The following is a 19101-nucleotide window of genomic DNA, read 5'->3' as shown; positions in this document are numbered from 1 at the left end:
ATCCTGCGTGACACTGCAGTGCCACTCCTAGATGGGCCCGGTGTTTGTGTCGGCCACTAGGGTCGCTTATCTTACTCACACAGCTACCTCATTGCGCCTCTTTTTTTCTTTGCGTCATGTGCTGTTTGGGGAGTGTTTTTTGGAAGGGCCATCCTGCGTGACACTGCAGTGCCACTCCTAGATGGGCCCGATGTTTGTGTCGGCCACTAGGGTCGCTTATCTTACTCACACAGCTACCTCATTGCGCCTCTTTTTTTCTTTGCGTCATGTGCTGTTTGGGGAGTGTTTTTTGGAAGGGCCATCCTGCGTGACACTGCAGTGCCACTCCTAGATGGGCCCGGTGTTTGTGTCGGCCACTAGGGTCGCTTAGCTTAGTCATCCAGCGACCTTGGTGCAAATTTTAGGACTAAAAATAATATTGTGAGGTGTGAGGTATTCAGAATAGACTGAAAATGAGTGGAAATAATGGTTATTGAGGTTAATAATACTTTGGGATCAAAATGACCCCCAAATTCTATGATTTAAGCTGTTTTTTAGGGTTTTTTGAAAAAAACACCCGAATCCAAAACACACCCGAATCCGACAAAAAAAATTCGGTGAGGTTTTGCCAAAACGCGGTCGAACCCAAAACACGGCCGCGGAACCGAACCCAAAACCAAAACACAAAACCCGAAAAATTTCAAGTGCACATCTCTACTTTTCTGTACTTCATTGTTTCTGTGCTGTATTATGTTCACTCTGTTTGTGAAGCGCCTTGAGTCCTACTGGAGAAAGAGCACTATGTAAATACAATTATTATTATTACATCATTATACAGATTCAGCATCACATTATTTCCTCAGCTATAGCCTGAAGCTCTCATGCAGGTCCTAGTCTGTGACACAGGCTCTTCCCAGCATGGTGTAGCAATGATGTGGGTGTACGTGTCCATTGTCTGTCACACCCTCATTTACGGGTATAATTGTCAGTGTGCAGAGCACCTGAGACTCATCCTCAGAACCAGACATGGCTGCAGCTGTGGGCACCATCGTCCTCCTTCTCTCCCTGTGCTCAGTGTGCACTGTGCTGTCTGCAGGTTAGTGACAGCAGGTAATGTGTGCTTATACACAGGTCACACACTGTACCCTCTCCCTGTGATCAGTGTGCACGGTGCTGGCTGCAGGTTAGTGACAGCAGGTAATGTGTGCTTATACACAGGTCACACACTGTCCCCTCTCCCTGTGATCAGTGTGCACGGTGCTGGCTGCAGGTTAGTGACAGCAGGTAATGTGTGCTTATACACAGGTCACACACTGTCCCCTCTCCCTGTGATCAGTGTGCACGGTGCTGGCTGCAGGTTAGTGACAGCAGGTACTGTGTGCTTATACACAGGTCACACACTGTCCCCTCTCCCTGTGATCAGTGTGCACGGCGCTGGCTGCAGGTTAGTGACAGCAGGTACTGTGTGCTTATACACAGGTCACACACTGTCCCCTCTCCCTGTGATCAGTGTGCACGGCGCTGGCTGCAGGTTAGTGACAGCAGGTACTGTGTGCTTATACACAGGTCACACACTGTCCTCTCTCCCTGTGATCAGTGTGCACGGCGCTGGCTGCAGGTTAGTGACAGCAGGTACTGTGTGTTTATACACAGGTCACACACTGTCCCCTCTCCCTGTGATCAGTGTGCACGGTGCTGGCTGCAGGTTAGTGACAGCAGGTAATGTGTGCTTATACACAGGTCACACACTGTCCCCTCTCCCTGTGATCAGTGTGCACGGCGCTGGCTGCAGGTTAGTGACAGCAGGTAATGTGTGCTTATACACAAGTCACACAGATACTGTCTCCTCTCCCTGTGATCAGTGTGCACGGTGCTGGCTGCAGGTTAGTGACAGCAGGTAATGTGTGCTTATACACAGGTCACACACTGTCCCCTCTCCCTGTGATCAGTGTGCACGGCGCTGGCTGCAGGTTAGTGACAGCAGGTAATGTGTGCTTATACACAGGTCACACAGATACTGTCCTCTCTCCCTGTGCTCAGTGTGCACGGTGCTGTCTGCAGGTTAGTGACAGCAGGTAATGTGTGCTTATACACAGGTCACACAGATACTGTCCCCTCTTCCTGTGCTCAGTGTGCACGGTGCTGGCTGCAGGTTAGTGACAGCAGGTACTGTGTGCTGGCAGTACTAATGTGGCATAATATGAACAGGGGGCACTGTGTGGTATAGTGTGTACAATGGCAATGTCTATGGTAATATTATTAAAACATCCCATTTATTTATACTTTATGCTCTGCCACACAGCATCCTGCACAGGGAGATGGAGACTGGGGAACGCAGGAGCACCGGCTGTAAGGGATAATGGGGGTGATTTAGACCTGATCACAGGGCTGCTATCTTTACTGTCCTGCGTGCAGATAGTCACCGCCCCAGGGGGAGTGTAAATTTGCTGTGAAGTGTGCGATCCCGAGCTGCAAAACCCCCACAAATGACCTCTTCCTGTCACTCACCTTGCGAACGCCTGTGTTATCGGAATTTTTGCACAATCCCGTCACTAATTGGCGATGTCTATTGCTTTTTGGCGATGCGCGTGCGTTTGCTCAGTCTTTTGCTGATCGCCCGCTGTGTGAAAACGCACAGCAACGATCAGATCAGAATCACCCCCATTGTTTGGTAGAGAGGCTGGCAGGGCTGGACTGGCCATCTGACACTGTGGGCAATGCTAGAAGAGCCCCTGGACAGATGGGCTAGTCCAGCCACACGGAGTCCGGGCTGTGTTCTGTGGAGAATGGGGAGCCTCACTATAGTCTTATGGGGGGTGCAATGTTTCTGCTGAGGGGGGAGATGGGTCTGTGAGGGAAATTTATTTCCGGGTGAAGGGTGCAATTTGCAGTTGCTGTGGCGTTTGAGCACCGGCAGTGGAACCCCATCTAGCACCCTTTTCCTGGCCGGCCGAATGCCAAATGTGCACAAAAGTTCTCATTACTCTATCGGGCAGTGGGGGTCATTCCGAGTTGATCGTTCGCTAGCTGTTTTTAGCAGCCGTGCAAACGCTATGCCGCCTCCCACTGAGAGTGTATTTTAGCTCAGCAGAAGTGTTAACGAAAGGATCGCAGAACGGCTACAAAATAATTTTGTGCAGTGTCAGAGTAGCTCCAGACCTACTCAGCGCTTGCGATCAGTTCAGACCGTTCAGTTCCTGGTTTGACGTCACGAACACGCCCTGCGTTCGCCCAGCCACTCCCCCATTTCTCCAGCCACTCCCGCGTTTTTCCTGGCACGCCTGCATTTTTCGAACACTCCCTGAAAACGGTCAGTTGACACCCAGAAACGCCCACTTCATGTTAATCACTCTGCGGCTGCCAGTGCGACTGAAAAGCATCGCTAGACATTATGTAAAACTGCATCGGCCGTTGTGAAAGTACGTCTCGCGTGTGCATTGCGCCGCATACACATGCGCAGAAGTGCCGCTTTTTTGCTTCATCGCTGCGCTGCGAACATTTTCAGCTAGCGATCAACTCGGAATGACCCACAGTGAACACTATTGTGCGAGATCAAGCTACGGTACAGTGCTGCGATGTTGCCCATAGCAACCAATCAGATTCTACTTCTCATTTATCTAGCACCTTCTAGAGGATAAACCTGGAATCTGATTGGTTGCTATGGGCAACATCCCATCTTAAATAGAACTCCCATCTTAGTAAATTTACCCCAATGATGGTAGCTCACCGCTGTATGATGTAATGACTTGCCGCTTCCAGAGGTCCTGGGCAATGCGGCGGTGGAAGGTGCGGAGGCTGTGGGGAGCATAAGTTCCAATCTGCATGATCATTCTAAGGAACTTTACAATATTTACTCAAGAGGATTAAGTGGACCTGTTACCGTTCTACAGTTCTACAAAAGCTTTTATCACCTATTTGGTGGGACATAGGTGGTGATTCCGAGTTGTTCGCTCGCTAGCTGCTTTTAGCAGCATTGCACACGCTAAGCCGCCGCCCTCTGCGAGTGTATCTTAGCTTTGCAGAAGTGCGAACGAAAGATTAGCAGAATTGCTAATAGAAATTTCTTATCAGTTTCTGAGTAGCTCCAGACCTACTCCTACACTACGATCAGCTCAGTCAGTTTCGTTCCTGGTTTGATGTCACACACACGCCCTGCGTTCACCCAGCCACTCCCCCGTTTCTCCAGCCACTCCCGCGTTTTCTCCTGGCACGCCAGCATTTTTCTGCACACACCCATAAAACGGCCAGTTTCCGCCCAGAAACACCCACTTCCTGTCAATCACACTCCGATCACCAGAACGATAAAAAAAACTTAATTACGTCGTGAGTAAAATACCAAACTTTTGTGCTAATTTACTTGGCGCAGGCGCGCTGCGAACATTACGCATGCGCAGTTTGCGACTAATCGCTCCGTAGCGGAAAAAAATAACGAGCAAACAACTCGGAATCACCCCCATTGAACATTGTGTCCTTACTTCAATTGAGAACTGGTTCTCTCCCTAGATTTATTTGGGATCACAGGTACTTTCAATTGTTGATTTCAGAGGTCTCCACTGAGGGGGTCATTCCAAGTTGATCGCTTGTTGCCGATTTTCGCTATACTGCGATTAGTCGCTTACTGCGCATGCGCTTAGTTATTTTACACAACAGTTAGGTATTTTACTCACGGCATAACGAGGTTTTTTCATCGCTGTGCTGATCGTAGTGTGATTGACAGGAAGTGGGTGTTTCTGGGCGGAAACTGGCCGTTTTATGGGAGTGTGCGGAAAAACGCAGGCGTTCGAGTTCCAAAACGCGGGAGTGCCTGGAGAAACGGGGGAGTGGTTGGGCAAACGCTGGGTGTGTTTGTGACGTCAAACCAGGAACGAAAAGGACTGAGCTGGTCGCAATGGCTGAGTAAGTCTGGAGCTACTCAGAAACTGCGGGGTAATCGTTATGAGAAAATTAGCGAAGCTTTCGTTAGCAATTCTGCTAAGCTAAGATACACTCCCAGTAGGCGGCGGCCTAGCGTGTGCAATGCCGCTAAAAGCAGCTAGCGAGCGAACAACTCGGAATTACCCCCCATGTGCACTACAGGGAAGGCAGATATAACATGTGCAGAGAGAGTTAGATTTGGGTGTGGTGTGTTCAATCTGTAATCTAATTTGCAGTGTAAAAATAAAGCAGCCTGTATTTACCCTGCACAGAAATAAAATAACCAACCCAAATCTAACTCTCTCTGCATATGTTACATCTGCCTCCCCTGCAGTGCACATTGGAGGTCATTCCGAGTTGTTCGCTCGCAAGGCGATTTTAGCAGAGTTGCTCACGCTAAGCCGCCGCCTACTGGGAGTGAATCTTAGCATCTTAAAATTGCGAATGAAGTAATCGCAATATTGCGATTACACACCTCGTAGCAGTTTCTGAGTAGCTCCAGACTTACTCGGCATCTGCGATCATTTCACTGCTTGTCGTTCCTGGTTTGACGTCACAAACACACCCAGCGTTCGCCCAGACACTCCTCCGTTTCTCCGGCCACTCCTGCGTTTTTTTCCGGAAACGGTAGCGTTTTTTCCCACACGCCCATAAAACGGCCTGTTTCCGCCCAGTAACACCCATTTCCTGTCAATCACATTACGATCGCCAGAACGATGAAAAAGCCGTGAGTAAAATTCCTAACTGCATAGCAAATTTACTTGGCGCAGTCGCAGTGCGAACTTTGCGAATGCGCATTAAGCGGAAAATCGCTGCGATGCGAAGATTTTTACCGAGCGAACAACTCGGAATGAGGGCCATGGTTTTGCCCAACTGCTAATAAAATTCCTGCTGCGATCAACTTGGAATCACCCCCTAAGTGCGGTTTCATTCATTCATTCGTTTATGTATAGCAATGTTGCATTTTAACAGTCTTATTTTATATTAAATTGTTATTCTTCTTCATAAATGTATGCGCTCTCTGAATTGTTTATATTCCTAGACAATATTAGCTTGATTTATTTGGTGTTCAGAACACCTTTTGAGAGCAGCTGCTGTAAACTATTGGTGTATTTGAATATTTGTGTTTCATTTATCTTTAGGACGCCTGATATATTCTTCTTGATTGAGGATTCTTGGTTACCTGAATACTCATTGGATTTCTGACAGCCCACGTCTTTACTTTTCCTTGTTGTTTTCTAGACGTGAGCCGAGTGTGTCCTCCGTATGACGCCTCCATATGTATATATGTCAGGCCTGCAGCACCTCAGTGCCACAATGACAGCCAGTGTCCCAGCTCCAAGATATGTTGCTGCTTTAACTGTGGATGGCAATGTGTGGACCCTGTGAAAGGTAATAACAGGGGCCCCCGGTGTGTTCTGGTGCAGAGCGCTGTGTGTGACCTGCAGAGCGGTCAGTGTTCATTATCCCCTCTTTCTCTCTTTCTCTCTCTCTCTCCAGTCAAACCTGGCAGCTGTCCCGATATAAAAATCAAGTGTGATGCAAACAAGATTGAATACAAGTGTGACCGTGACAGTGACTGCCTCGGTGCGGACAAATGCTGTCCATTCTGTGGAAGAAAGTGCTGGAAACCTGACCCAGGTATCTGAGATACTTCCCATCAGTGTCCCTCAGACGTATCAGCCCAAGGGGCACAGTATGGCTTCTGTATGTCCTGGGCAAGACCCAGCCCAGACCTTAGTGACCTATACCCTGTCAGGTTTACGTGACGCTGCTCTTATCTTTTGGCACAGAACCGTCCGGCATTTGCACCGCTAGTGATGGGAAAGAGCTGCTGTGTCCGTCCAACAAGTGCCACCGGGGCTCAGACTGTGGTGAGGCTGGGAAATGCTGCATTTCTGCAGATGGGCAGCAGTGTGTGACCACAGCCCCAGGTAATATAAGGGGTTGGGGGAGTCATGTCAGTGGTTCATTTTTCCAGATCCCTGGAGGCCTGCTGTTTTGCAGAATAACATATTTGGTTAATGCACGGCTACACAACCAATTGGGTGTCACAATATGGACCATCGCCAGGAGTGACCCAATACATTTTCAATTTACTTCTCCATGCGTACTGCTGATGTTGCAGCTGTGACTCTGTACAAGCACAATCTGGAAGCATGTAGGGTGCAACTTAGATGCATTCACAGGAACAAGAAATTGCTCAACTCCGTGAACATTGGCATTGCGGCAGAATAGAGTGTAGCCCAGGGGCAGCTATGGATGCAGTAGGTGGGCAGCTGATGATGGATGAGTAGAGCGTGTAGCCCGGGGGCAGCTATGGATGCAGTAGGTGGGCAGCTGATGATGGGTGAGCAGAGCGTGTAGCCCGGGGGCAGCTAAGGATGCAGTAGGTGGGCAGCTGATGATGGGTGAGCAGAGCGTGTAGCCAGGGGGCAGCTATGGATGCAGTAGGTGGGCAGCTGATGATGGATGAGCAGAGCATGTAGCCCAGGGGCAGCTATGGATGCAGTAGGTGGGCAGCTGATGATGGATGAGCAGAGTGTGTAGCCTGGGGGCAGCTATGGATGCAGTAGGTGGGTAGCTGATGATGGGTGAGCAGAGCATGTAGCCCAGGGGCAGCTATGGATGCAGTAGGTGGGCAGCTGATAATGGGTGAGCAGAGCGTGTAGCCCAGGGGCAGCTATGGATGCAGTAGGTGGGCAGCTGATGATGGGTGAGCAGAGCGTGTAGCCTGGGGCAGCTATGGATGCAGTAGGTGGGTAGCTGATGATGGGTGAGCAGAGCGTGTAGCCTGGGGCAGCTATGGATGCAGTAGGTGGGCAGCTGATGATGGATGAGTAGAGCGTGTAGCCCGGGGGCAGCTATGGATGCAGTAGGTGGGTAGCTGATGATGGGTGAGCAGAGCTTGTAGCCCAGGGGCAGCTATGGATGCAGTAGGTGGGCAGCTGATGATGGGTGAGCAGAGCGTGTAGCCTGGGGCAGCTATGGATGCAGTAGGTGGGTAGCTGATGATGGGTGAGCAGAGCGTGTAGCCTGGGGCAGCTATGGATGCAGTAGGTGGGCAGCTGATGATGGATGAGTAGAGCGTGTAGCCCAGGGGCAGCTATGGATGCAGTAGGTGGGCAGCTGATGATGGGTGAGCAGAGCGTGTATCCCCGGGGGCAGATATGGATGCAGTAGGTGAGCAGCTGATGATAGATGAGAAGAGCATGTAGCCCAGGGGCAGCTATGGATGCAGTAGGTGGGCAGCTGATGATAGATGGGAAGAGCCGGTAGCCCGGGGGCAGATATGGATGCAGTAGGTGGGCAGCTGATGATAGATGGGAAGAGCCGGTAGCCCGGGGGCAGATATGGATGCAGTAGGTGGGCAGCTGATGATTGGTGAGCAGAGCGTGTAGCCCCGGGGGCAGATATGGGTGTGCTCAGTGGTCAGCAGTGAGATGTAAGGTATAGTGCAGGCCAGTCTCAGCGGTGCCTTTTTAGGAACTAATTTCCACCCTTTCTGTCCCTGCAGATCTTTGAAGATGTTATAAAAGAAAATGTTGTTCTCTGGGACACCGATCCTGTAATATCGGGAATACAAAGAGATGACGCTGATCACTGGTGTATTGTCTCCATAGTCTTATTCCCTATCTCACTTTACAGATCTTCTCTGTTTCACTATAAGGTGAATCCCTTCCAGCAGCTTCGGTAACTTGATAAGCATCCGAAAAATGTTCCATAAATAAACATTCATTTCCATAAATAGTCAGTGCATGGATGACATCTTTCTTTTCCGCATGGTCATTTGTATCCACATGAAATGTAAATCAGAATGTGTAACGTCACCCCAACATTCCCGATATGAAAATTGTGGTATTTATTAATCTGCACCCAATTCCACCCAAACCATAAGTGATCCATATAAACCATTAGTAATCCACCCAAGCTATTAGTGATTCACCGAAACCATTAGTAATCCACACCAACCATTTGTAATCCACCTACACTATTAGTGATTCAAGGAAATGAACTACCGAGGTAGGGATGGCGCTGACATGTGTTGTAGGTCCTCAAGCAGCTGAATTAAAGAGGGTTAGTCAAACCCTTTTAATGGAACAATAGAAGGAGATGATTCAGCGCTAGTGACTAGTTCAAATATATTTAAAATTTATTAAGAACATACATTTCATTGTATATATACATACATTACACTGTTGCAACAGGTGAAAAAAAAAAAAAAAAAAAGAAAAAAGAAAAAAATTAAATGATAAAAAGTTCCAAAGATATGGGCCTGAATCAACACTGCTTATTGGTTGAAGAAATTCTTGAGTTGCTGGGTATATAGCATAATTTATAGCAAGGTGCCTTATCCTAGGGAAATAGGTGGACGGTGTATTACCAGATAGCTGTAGTGAGTCCTCCACTCGGTTAGCACTCCGTAATCATGGGGTTTTTTTCTCTCTCACTTGTTTGGTCGTCCTGTGCAGGAATGAATGTGGGAGATGAACCCTGGCAGGTCCTGAGGCAATGTCCTCCCAAAAGTTATTCCATGCAAATCACCTTTCCCAATGGTGTAAGGCCGGCAGGTCTTGCAGTTTAAAAAATCCCAGTCTTGGTCACCAACGCGTTTCACTGCTAGGTGCAGCTTTCTCAAGGTGTGGATGCAGTGTAAAAAGGGCCCTTATATAGCAGTGTTGATCATAATCAGCCTCAGATGTGTAGTAATCAATTAATTAAAAAATTCATCAAATTTGAAAACTAACATGATTATATGAAAAAATATCTTGCCAGAGGACAGTCCCATTAATTACTAATAAAAACGAAGGGTAGAAATAGCTTAAAAGCCAATTTTTATTAAATACATTTTGGTCACATGATCGCCCATCCCGGAAGTGGGAAATGGTCGGGCGTGCGTGTCAAGCCTCTCTCTCAGTGTAGTATACAGAGATGTTGTGTTTGGCTATATTGTGACATGTGATCGGAACTCCGATCACGTGACCCGCCGATCACGTGACCCGCCTATAATGCATCTCTTTTGTCTCAACAGGAGAGAGGCGGTATGTTAATTTGAAGAGGTCACGTGATCGGAGCTCCGTACACATGACCTCTCATTTGCCTTGTCATTGGACAACAGTATTTGCTTCTCGGACTCTATTTAGGATATTTAACACGTGATCGCAGTTCCGATCACGTGATGATTGGGTAAACCTTGTCGCTTGGCAACAGTGTAGGGCTTGTTTATCTTCAGCGTTTAACATAAACTTTGAAGATATATTTTTATCTACTCACACATTCTTCATCTTGATCGGACTTATGGCCTATAATCTGTTGCCTGGCAACACTAAGAAAGAACCTAATGGAAATAGTGGGGTTTGTTAGGAGAAAACTGGAGAATATTTTTATAGCAGGGAGGTATTGAAACAAGGACATCATCCTGTGAATCCTTGTATTCATAAGAGCAGCATAACACATAATAAACATTTTTCTTCAAAGATGCTATCCCTGATATGCTCAACAGATACTGTCTCGATTTGAATAGGTACTTTCATAAATAAGTTTAAATGATTTAAATAAATTAAATAATAAAAAGGTGAAAAATAATAATAAAAAAAAAAAAATATATATATATATATATAAAAATATATTGTAAAATAATGAATAGATAATATGACATCATAATAACGTTACTTATCTTTTAGTTTGAGATTAATCTAATATATTCCTTGCAGCCTATTAGGAAATTGACTGGTAGTATAATCTTACATTATAGATATTCAATTGGAAATTCTATTATATATAGAAAAACAGTAAAGCAAAATATAACATATGATCAAAGTAAATAATTTTAGAACAAAAAACAAATGATGAAAAACATCGGAAATATTCGTGACAGACCAGGTTCACGCTTGGATAATTATCTCCTTTTACAAAAGTGCATTTAGCTCTAGGGCCTCATTAAGACCACTAGGGTACAGTGAGTCAAGCTGGAATGTCCAGAATATTTCCTGTTTACAAAGGCGGGTGTATCTATCCCCTCCCCTGTCAGTTTTCTTGATATGTTCAAGACCTGTAATGGTCAAGGAGGCAGGGTCTTTATTATGAAATTTAAGAAAATGTCTTGGGACGCTATGATTGGTTACCCCATTGACAATATTCCTCCGATGCTCCATGAATCTAGTTTTTATACTTCTGGTTGTCCTGCCGACATAGTTCAATTTGCAACTACATTGTAGTCGGTAGACAGCCCAAGAAGTATTGCAATTAATAAAACTAGATATTTTGATAATTTTCTGGTCCACAGGAGAAATTATTTCTTTGGTTTTATTGCACGTGTGGAGACAGGTTGTACACCGGTTGGCTCCACATTTGTAAAAGCCTTTGGTCAATGGAGGTAACCATACAGCGTCCTTAGTGCTCTTTGGTTGTGCGGACTTAAGGTGACTTGGGGCCAAAATGGTTTTCAATGACTTATTTTTTTTGAATATAAATTCAGGGTTCACTGGAAGTATCTTGGACAGAACAGGATCACTTTTTAGCATAGGGTAATTTTGTTTAATAATGGATTTAATCTTTTTTGATTCATTGTTGAACTTTGAGATGAAGGCCAACTCTCTATTCTTTCTATCTTGATGTACATTTTTAGACTTATGAACCAATAGTGACTGTCTATCCATTGCTAGTGTTTCTTTCAGGGCAGCATCTAGAATGTATTGAGGGTACTCTCTATCTTTAAATTTCTGTATTAATTGATCTGCTTGTGATTTGAAAGATTCTATAGTAGAGCAGTTCCTGCGAAGTCGCATTAATTGACCCCGTGGGATGTTATTTTTCCAGGGGTCATAATGTGCGCTTTTGTAGTGCAGGTAACCATTATTCCCCACTTCTTTTACAAAATTGGTGGTCAAGATACGGTTATCCTCAATACTTAGGGCTATATCCAGGAAAGAAATATTGGTTTTGCTAAATTGAGAGGTGAACTGTAAATTATAGGTGTTGGTGTTGAGAAAACAGACAAACTGTGAAAAAGAGTCTATATCCCCATCCCAAATTATAAAAAGATCGTCTATGTAGCGGCCATAGAAGACCAGATTCCCCCCGAATCCGCCCCGCCACACATAACGGTCCTCAAGATGGCCGACATAGAGGTTTGCGTAGCTCGGGGCGAATCTGGTCCCCATGGCCGTGCCCATAGTTTGAAGATAAAAAGTGTCCGAAAAAAGAAAATAATTATGTGAAAGAATGAATGATATAGAGTCTATTAGGAATTGTTCGTGTCTCTCGGGGAGTTCATGAGCATGAGAAAGTATCTCATGCATGACCTGTACTCCCAATTTGTGGGGGATGTTTGTATTAGTGATTCACCCTAACCCTTAGTAATTAGTAATGTAATCTAAACAAACCATTAGTGATTCGTCAAAACCATTAGTAATCCACCCAAACCATTACTAACCTATCTAAACCATTAGTAATCCACCTAAATTATTAGTAATCTACCCAAACTATTAGTGATCCACCCAAACCATTAGTTATCCACCCAAACCATTAGTGATCCACCCAAACCATTAGTGATCCACCCAAACCATTAGTGATCCACCTAAACCATTAATAATCCACCCAAACCATTAATAATCCACCCAAACTGTATCATTGTATAAAGCCCAATTCCCTGCACTCTGAGGATTCTTCTTCTATATCTCCCCCTTGCTGGTGTATAATGGGCCTGATTCAGAAAGATCATCTTCTGTACATAATGATGGACAAGCAGCAGGAGGTGTCCTGAGTGACTAGAGGCCTCCGGCAGGTTTGTGTGATCAGCTGCTAAGATGCAGCATCAGATAACTTGCATGTAGATCATACATCTAAAAGACCCTCCGGTTACGCAGGATGACCAAGCTGTCCACGCTGCCGGGGCCAGGAACTCTGCCGACCCCGATTCCACCACTCTCCCGGCCCCCTACTCCCAGACACTGGCAGCCTGCCAACCAGGCTGTGGTTTGGGGGTACTGCATGCGACCACGCAGGCGCTCCACCATCGGGTGTAATCAGGATCAATGTCAGGTGTGACGCTACATAAACAGAATTATCCCCATGTTTCCCATGTACAGATATAAGGAAGAGATATGAATAAAGATCTTAGGGCATATGCATCAACACTTGCAGAGAGATCAAGAGGAGAGAGATAAAGTATCAGCCAATCAGCTCCTAACTGCCATGTTACAGGATGCGTTTGATAAATGACAGGAGCTGATTGGCTGGTACTTTATCTATCCATGCGTGGATGCACATCCCCCAGTTGTCTGTTCTCTGGAACTGGTGTTTCTGATCACATGGAAGGGGAACCCCTCTGTGTCTGATGGATAAATACAGATGTTTTATACGTTCCTGGGCTGAGTGTCGCTCCTTCCTTCAGATTGTAAGCTCACCTGGCCAAGGCTGTGTCTCTAGCGTCCTTTCTCTCTGGCACTGTCACCGCTGCAGCATTGCACACACAGAGGGTAATATCTGTATCGGTGACAGATAATAGTGATGTCTGCTGCACACCCCGCATCACTGAGCTCTGCGCAGTTCCTCTTATCATTGGTAAATACGCCGATTAACCAGAAGGGATTATTCTAATGTGTCTTTAGTAGATGTAATCACTGACATTGCTGTAGGGGTCAGTGGCCTCATTCAATGGTTTGCGTACATCTCAGGTTGTCAGAGATTGGCGCCAGGCTGAGAACTTACTGCAGGTGATTCCGAGTAAGCTGAGCAGGGCAGCCATCAGGGGGGACTGTGGGGACTGGAATCCCGGGCCCTTATAGAGAGGGGTCCCACCACTGGCTCATACAGGGAGGACTTAAAACAAGCCTTCCCTGCGCATCAGCTCTGTGAATCCTGCAGGTCCGCAATGCTCCAGCTACGTGTAACGTCATGATGTGTGACATCACATAGGGGTGGAGCGGTGCGGTAGAATCCTTTTTTTGGAGGGGGTTGGGGGGTAACTGTCTATTTTGTCAGTCCCGGGCCCCACAATTTCTGAAGGCAGCCCTGAAGATGAGGCTTACTCAGATGGCTGAGCGCTGCGACCATCACGACCGACGCTGCATAATCGGATGCCTCCTGCGTCCATCTCCCAATCAGGCCCAGTGTCTCCTAGACCCATATCAGCTCCAGCTTCCATACCCAACCATAGAGAGTCGCAGGTAATGGTGACGGACCTGTTGGAGGCTGAGAAGTAAATAATATGTCATGAAGGTTTCAGTGTGAGGCGCGGCACAGCATGACACGCAGAGAAGTCAGCCGGAAGTCAGGGAGCCGCAGGAGATTGTGAAGGGCAGCTCTTATCGGAAGAGTCACACATGTACATACAGTATGCAATTAGTATCGTGGCAATCAGTGGCAATGAGTGGCGATGTCACTTAGTACATCCTGCTCCGGGGCTCCGATAGTAGCTCATCCCTATGGTGTGTCAGAAGAGAAGGGATTATGGGACTCATTCTGACCCGTTCGCACGCAGCGGTTTATTGCTGCGGTGCGAACGGGTATGGAATGCGCACGCGCGGTGGCCGCAGTGCGCCGTGCGCGACGTTGCCCGGCGCCGGGTTACGTCGCATCTACCGAAGGAAGCAGTCGCAGAGCCGACCGCAAAGAAGATTGACAGGAAGAAGGCGTTCCTGGGCGGATCCGGACCGTTGGCGATCGTTTTCGAGGAGTGGTGAGGAAAACGCAGGCGTGTCCAGCAGAACGGAGGGCGGATGTCTGACGTCAGAGGCGGCTACAGCATCGCTGAGATTGTCGCACAGGGTTAGTATGTCCAGGGCTGCTCTACTTCTGCTTGACATTTTTTTAGCTTAGCATGGCTGCACAAGCGATCGCATCCCTGCTAAGCTAAAATACACTCCCCCATAGGCTACAACAACTACTGCCATGTGTTAGATACCGGGGCCAAGCTCTGGAATGCTTACATTCTGGTGCTTGGTAAATTTGGCAATAAAACGGGAAGCAATTACATCACCGCCTTTCGGAATCCTGACGAGCGGTAAAATGCAGATGCCGGAATACCGGTGGAACGGGCTATTCTCTCTCTTTGGGTGTCCACGACACCCATAGAGGGAGAATATAACCTGCGGTGAGCGCAGCCAGCATGTAAGGGGCTATCTAACGCTTGCCCCACTGCCGGCGATGCTTTTGCACCTGGCAAGTAGCTCCCTCCCAGCGCAGCTCCTGCGTGGTGGCAGGACATTACCCGCCGCGTCCTGAGTCACAGCGGCTGCATGTGATGTCACTCAGCCTCCACAGCCCGACCCATTCTAACGCCGTTGGCACACCCCCTCTCACCCTGCAACCGCCTCTGCCTGTCAGGCAGAGGCGATCGCAGCCCTGAGGCTGCATCTCACTGTGCTCCCGGGGAACGCGTGCGTACGCCACATAGGGATTCATACTGCGATCGCTCCCGCCGCAGCAATCCAGTCTGAATTAGGCCCAATATTGTTCACCAATATTGGCCAAAGGCTGGCTGGTTACTCAGCGACCGAGCAGCGGCACAAACACCCGGCAGTTACTTTAAAAGAATACAGCGCATCTATAAAACATTACGGCGCAGCAGTGGCGGACAGGGTGGCCATTTAATAACCTATATGACCCCACAGAAATAGTACATGGACAATGATGAGGCTGCAGACACTGGCAGACAGGCAGTAACCACTAAGTACGTGTAGTGTGTGTATAGGGGTTCTCCTATATCCTACTAACACCCTAATGGTTTCCTGACGGTGTGCTAATAAATCCTAATGCCATTTTTTTTAAATAAACTGATCCAGCCCGCAGCCCAGTCCCGCACCCTCTCCCTTCACTCTCCAGGGAAACATGGCACCCTACATTACGAGGGATCTAGACCCCAAAACACACAGGATCCAACTCCAGATGAATCCAAAACATGCAAGGTTGCGACACCAGGAACTTGAAATTTTGCCTCATTCTGGGAACCAAGTGTAGCGGGAAGACCCGAGCCCGGCGAGTCGGGGCTCGGAAACACTCAGATCCCCTAAGTTCGGGGGAGTTCGGAGTTTGTAAAATCCAAACCGCACATCTCTACATATATCTGCTGCCGTCCCCTGTGCATGCATTCAGGGGGTACCTAATATTTGTGGCTACCCCCAGAAGACACCTGTATTTATTGATAAATAGGCCCATCATGTCTAACAGGTATATTTTATATATATATATATATATATATATATATATATATAGCCACCCAACAGGTAACAGGGCCACATCGCAGACAGCCTATGATCAGATGGCAGAGAGTGTTATAGCTCAGGAGTCTATGAACCGTGTATAATGATTTGGTGCCGCTGGGAGTCCAGTCGCTTTGAGTCTCACATGAATATCTGACATTACCTGACCATATAAGACGTCTCTTCCCTCTCACTGTCTCCTGTAGCTTCTCCTGATCATTTTACATAACCTCACCCGGGTGTCAGTGACACGTTATCGTTCCCTTTGTTGGTTATTCTGACAGAAAATGATTGTGACGGAAATAGAATAAAATGATAATATCACCGGTAAAGGCTTCATACTATACAGACGGAACACCCCATAGTCCAGGACCTCTGTGTCACCTGATCTGGGAGGGGCTCCGATTGCAGTTTTGTTTTTAAGCATTAGGGAATGTCAGCAAATGGTGATTGCGTTTTGCTGTTATTGTATTTTTTTGTTTGTTGGGGGGGGGGGTCGTATACTGGTTGGCGGTCTCGGGGACCAGTATAGACTATCCTGCCCAGCAGATGCATGGGGCCTGGGAAGCGTGCTCGTTATGCAGAGCCGATCCTAGGCATAGGCAAACTAGGCACATGCCTAGGGCATTTGGTATTCCTGCGGCTGTTTCGGCATACGGAATGCTATGATAAAGTGTATTACTGGAAATCACTGTAACGTAGCATTTTGTATGCAGATACAGTCACAGTCACACGCAGAATATAGGCATGCCGCATATCATTTTAATCAGCAGAAGCCACGTAGTAATGCGCACTGTTCCTAATTATAAGATAAGGGGTAGCAGCACCAAAATGAGTTCTACTATGGGTAAGGGGTGGTGGTGCTGGGAAAGGGGTGGAGGGTCAGAGACGGAACTAGCGGCAATGCTAGGGGGCACCAGACAAAATCTTGCCTAGGGCATCATATTGGTTAGGGCTGGCTCTGTAGTTATGGCTTGGGTTACCTGGGGAGACACATCCTCTAGACCTGTCCCACTCAGCAGCTGTCAGATGGCTAGGATCTCTCCTCTGTCTCCGGCCAGCCGGTGGGTTTAGCCGGTATACAGTGATCAGATCTGTGCAGATGAAAAATCTCCAAGATGCCGCAACAGTTTCATTTCCCTTCCTATAAATCAGAGCTCTGAAGGGTCTATTCATGAAGCAGTGTAAAGAGTGGAGAAACAGACTAGTGGAGAAGTTGCCCATGGCAACCAATCAGCATCTCCTTACATTTCAAATAATGTGCTTGGTAAAGGCTTCCTTCAAAGCTGAGTGGTTGCCATAGGCAACATCTCCACGGTCCTTTTCTCCGCTATTTTCACTGCTTCATGAATACACCCCGTGCTCACCGAGAGGACTGATTTCTCAGGGGCTCTCTATGGAGGAGTGTCGGGGTGCTCCCACAGGGGTCCTCACACACAAGGGGCCCTCACACATAGCTACATCACCAACATGGGAGGCATGTTTGTGGAGTATTTTGGGATTATACTTCTTTAATAAAATTGCCAAATTTATTGGCAGGGGCCCCCGCAAGTTAGTTGCCCTGAGACCCTCACAAACCTCAGTGCACCTCTTCTCAGGGGCAGAATGCTGGCGGTGGAGCCGGTGCTGTCATTTATCACCTCTACTTATGAAAAATACTGAAACATGAATAATTATTTAATGGACAATATATATACAGGACAGCGCAACCGGAACAGCGGTGATTATTCTGCATGTACATCCAGCAGGCAGTGTCATATGTCATGATGACAGTGGCGATGAAGACGAGGAAGATGATAGCGATGGTGAGGATGGTAATCGGCGTGCTACGTCACCAGCAGCACAGAACAGCATAGCCCTTTATTACAATGCCCTCTCTGTATGAGGAGACCAGTGCAGTTTCCCAGGCACATCCCTCCGGTGTTCATGCAATGTCCGTCCAGGTCCTCAGCATCTGCAACAAGAAGAGGTCAGGGCATCAAGGAAGATTTGGCCAGGCACAGAAGGGCTGCGCACACTGCGAGTTTGCTTGGAAAAATTGACCGTGTCCAGATTTTCCCTTGACGTCTCAGAGCTCCCAGCCAGACGCTGCTTTGGATTGGCTGTCTGCTTTGGTCATTAAATACAGTGTAAAGGGACATTGTGCCTAAATCAGGGACCGTTGGGATTGTGTGCATATGATGTTTTCAGATCTGCGCATGTGCAAATCTCTGCAAGATGGCTCTCAATGAACCCTTAGAGTATATTTTATGATATATGTATATCTATATATACACGGTCGAGTCACATTATTATGACCAAATTCTACATATCTGTCTACGTAGACTGCTATACACATTTTGGACTTATTGGTCTTGACAAAGGTCCTTTTTGGACTGAAACGTCAACTTATGTAATTGCTACATGAATAATAAAGAAGAAATACGTTTAATGCATTGGTGAGTGCCCTGTTTTCTGCTCTCTCTCTCTCTCTCTCTCTCTCTCTCTCTCACTTTCTCTTGTAATAAAAGAGCAAATATAAATATAAATGTGTCACAGGTCCTGCGCAACTCTTTCTGTTCCCAGCTCTTCCCTAAGTGTCACCTACATCACTGCATAATCGTTCTGTCCTACTGAGGCATGTCCTAGATTATAGCATTGTGCCCGAGGTGCATGTGTCACAGCTCTTCTCCAAGTGTCACATATATCACTGCACCATCGTTCTCCCCTACTGAGGCATGTCCTAGATTATAGCTTACACGTTACCACCAGGCACATGTTGCAGCCATAGTTAGCTCACCTACTGGGAGTAGTACTCCGGAGGGTTATCGTTAGGTTGCAGGAAGGGGAGGTTAGGGTTAGGTACCAGGGTCATAGACAGTCTGGACAGGACCTGGTAATGCAGGGTTTGTAGCCTGACCACAGATGTGTGGCCACTCACCCTTGAAAAAGGTATTGTCTATGCGGCATTGAGTGGCACAGACCTGCACAGTGGTGCACCGTGCATCCCTTAGCCAGGGACAGA

At 47.2% G+C, this 19101-nt stretch overlaps 1 protein-coding gene across 1 annotated transcript; it reads left to right on the top strand.

The window, feature by feature from the left end:
* The first annotated feature begins 1003 nt into the window (after positions 1-1003).
* On the top strand, positions 1004-8641 carry LOC134911073 (WAP four-disulfide core domain protein 5-like). The gene is made up of 5 exons (XM_063919456.1): positions 1004-1075; positions 6136-6285; positions 6394-6534; positions 6687-6827; positions 8411-8641. Exons 1-5 carry the CDS (start codon positions 1006-1008, stop codon positions 8416-8418), a joined length of 510 nt encoding a protein of 169 aa, XP_063775526.1. The 5' UTR covers positions 1004-1005; the 3' UTR covers positions 8419-8641.
* Positions 8642-19101: the final 10460 nt, after the last annotated feature.

Source organism: Pseudophryne corroboree, chromosome 4 (genome assembly GCF_028390025.1).
Source record: "Pseudophryne corroboree isolate aPseCor3 chromosome 4, aPseCor3.hap2, whole genome shotgun sequence".
NCBI classification, from domain to species: Eukaryota; Metazoa; Chordata; class Amphibia; order Anura; family Myobatrachidae; genus Pseudophryne; species Pseudophryne corroboree.
The sequence above is the reverse complement of the archived record's forward strand: the minus strand, read 5'-3'. Positions and strand labels throughout refer to the sequence as shown.

What these genes read in the sequence shown, in the direction of transcription:
- LOC134911073 (XM_063919456.1), top strand. Translation starts at nt 1,006, where the DNA reads ATGGCTGCAGCTGTGGGCACCATCGTCCTCCTTCTCTCCCTGTGCTCA. An exon ending in GTGCACTGTGCTGTCTGCAG is followed by an intron (nt 1,076 to 6,135) that starts GTTAGTGACAGC and finishes GTTGTTTTCTAG; the next exon opens with ACGTGAGCCGAGTGTGTCCT. An exon ending in ATGTGTGGACCCTGTGAAAG is followed by an intron (nt 6,286 to 6,393) that starts GTAATAACAGGG and finishes CTCTCTCTCCAG; the next exon opens with TCAAACCTGGCAGCTGTCCC.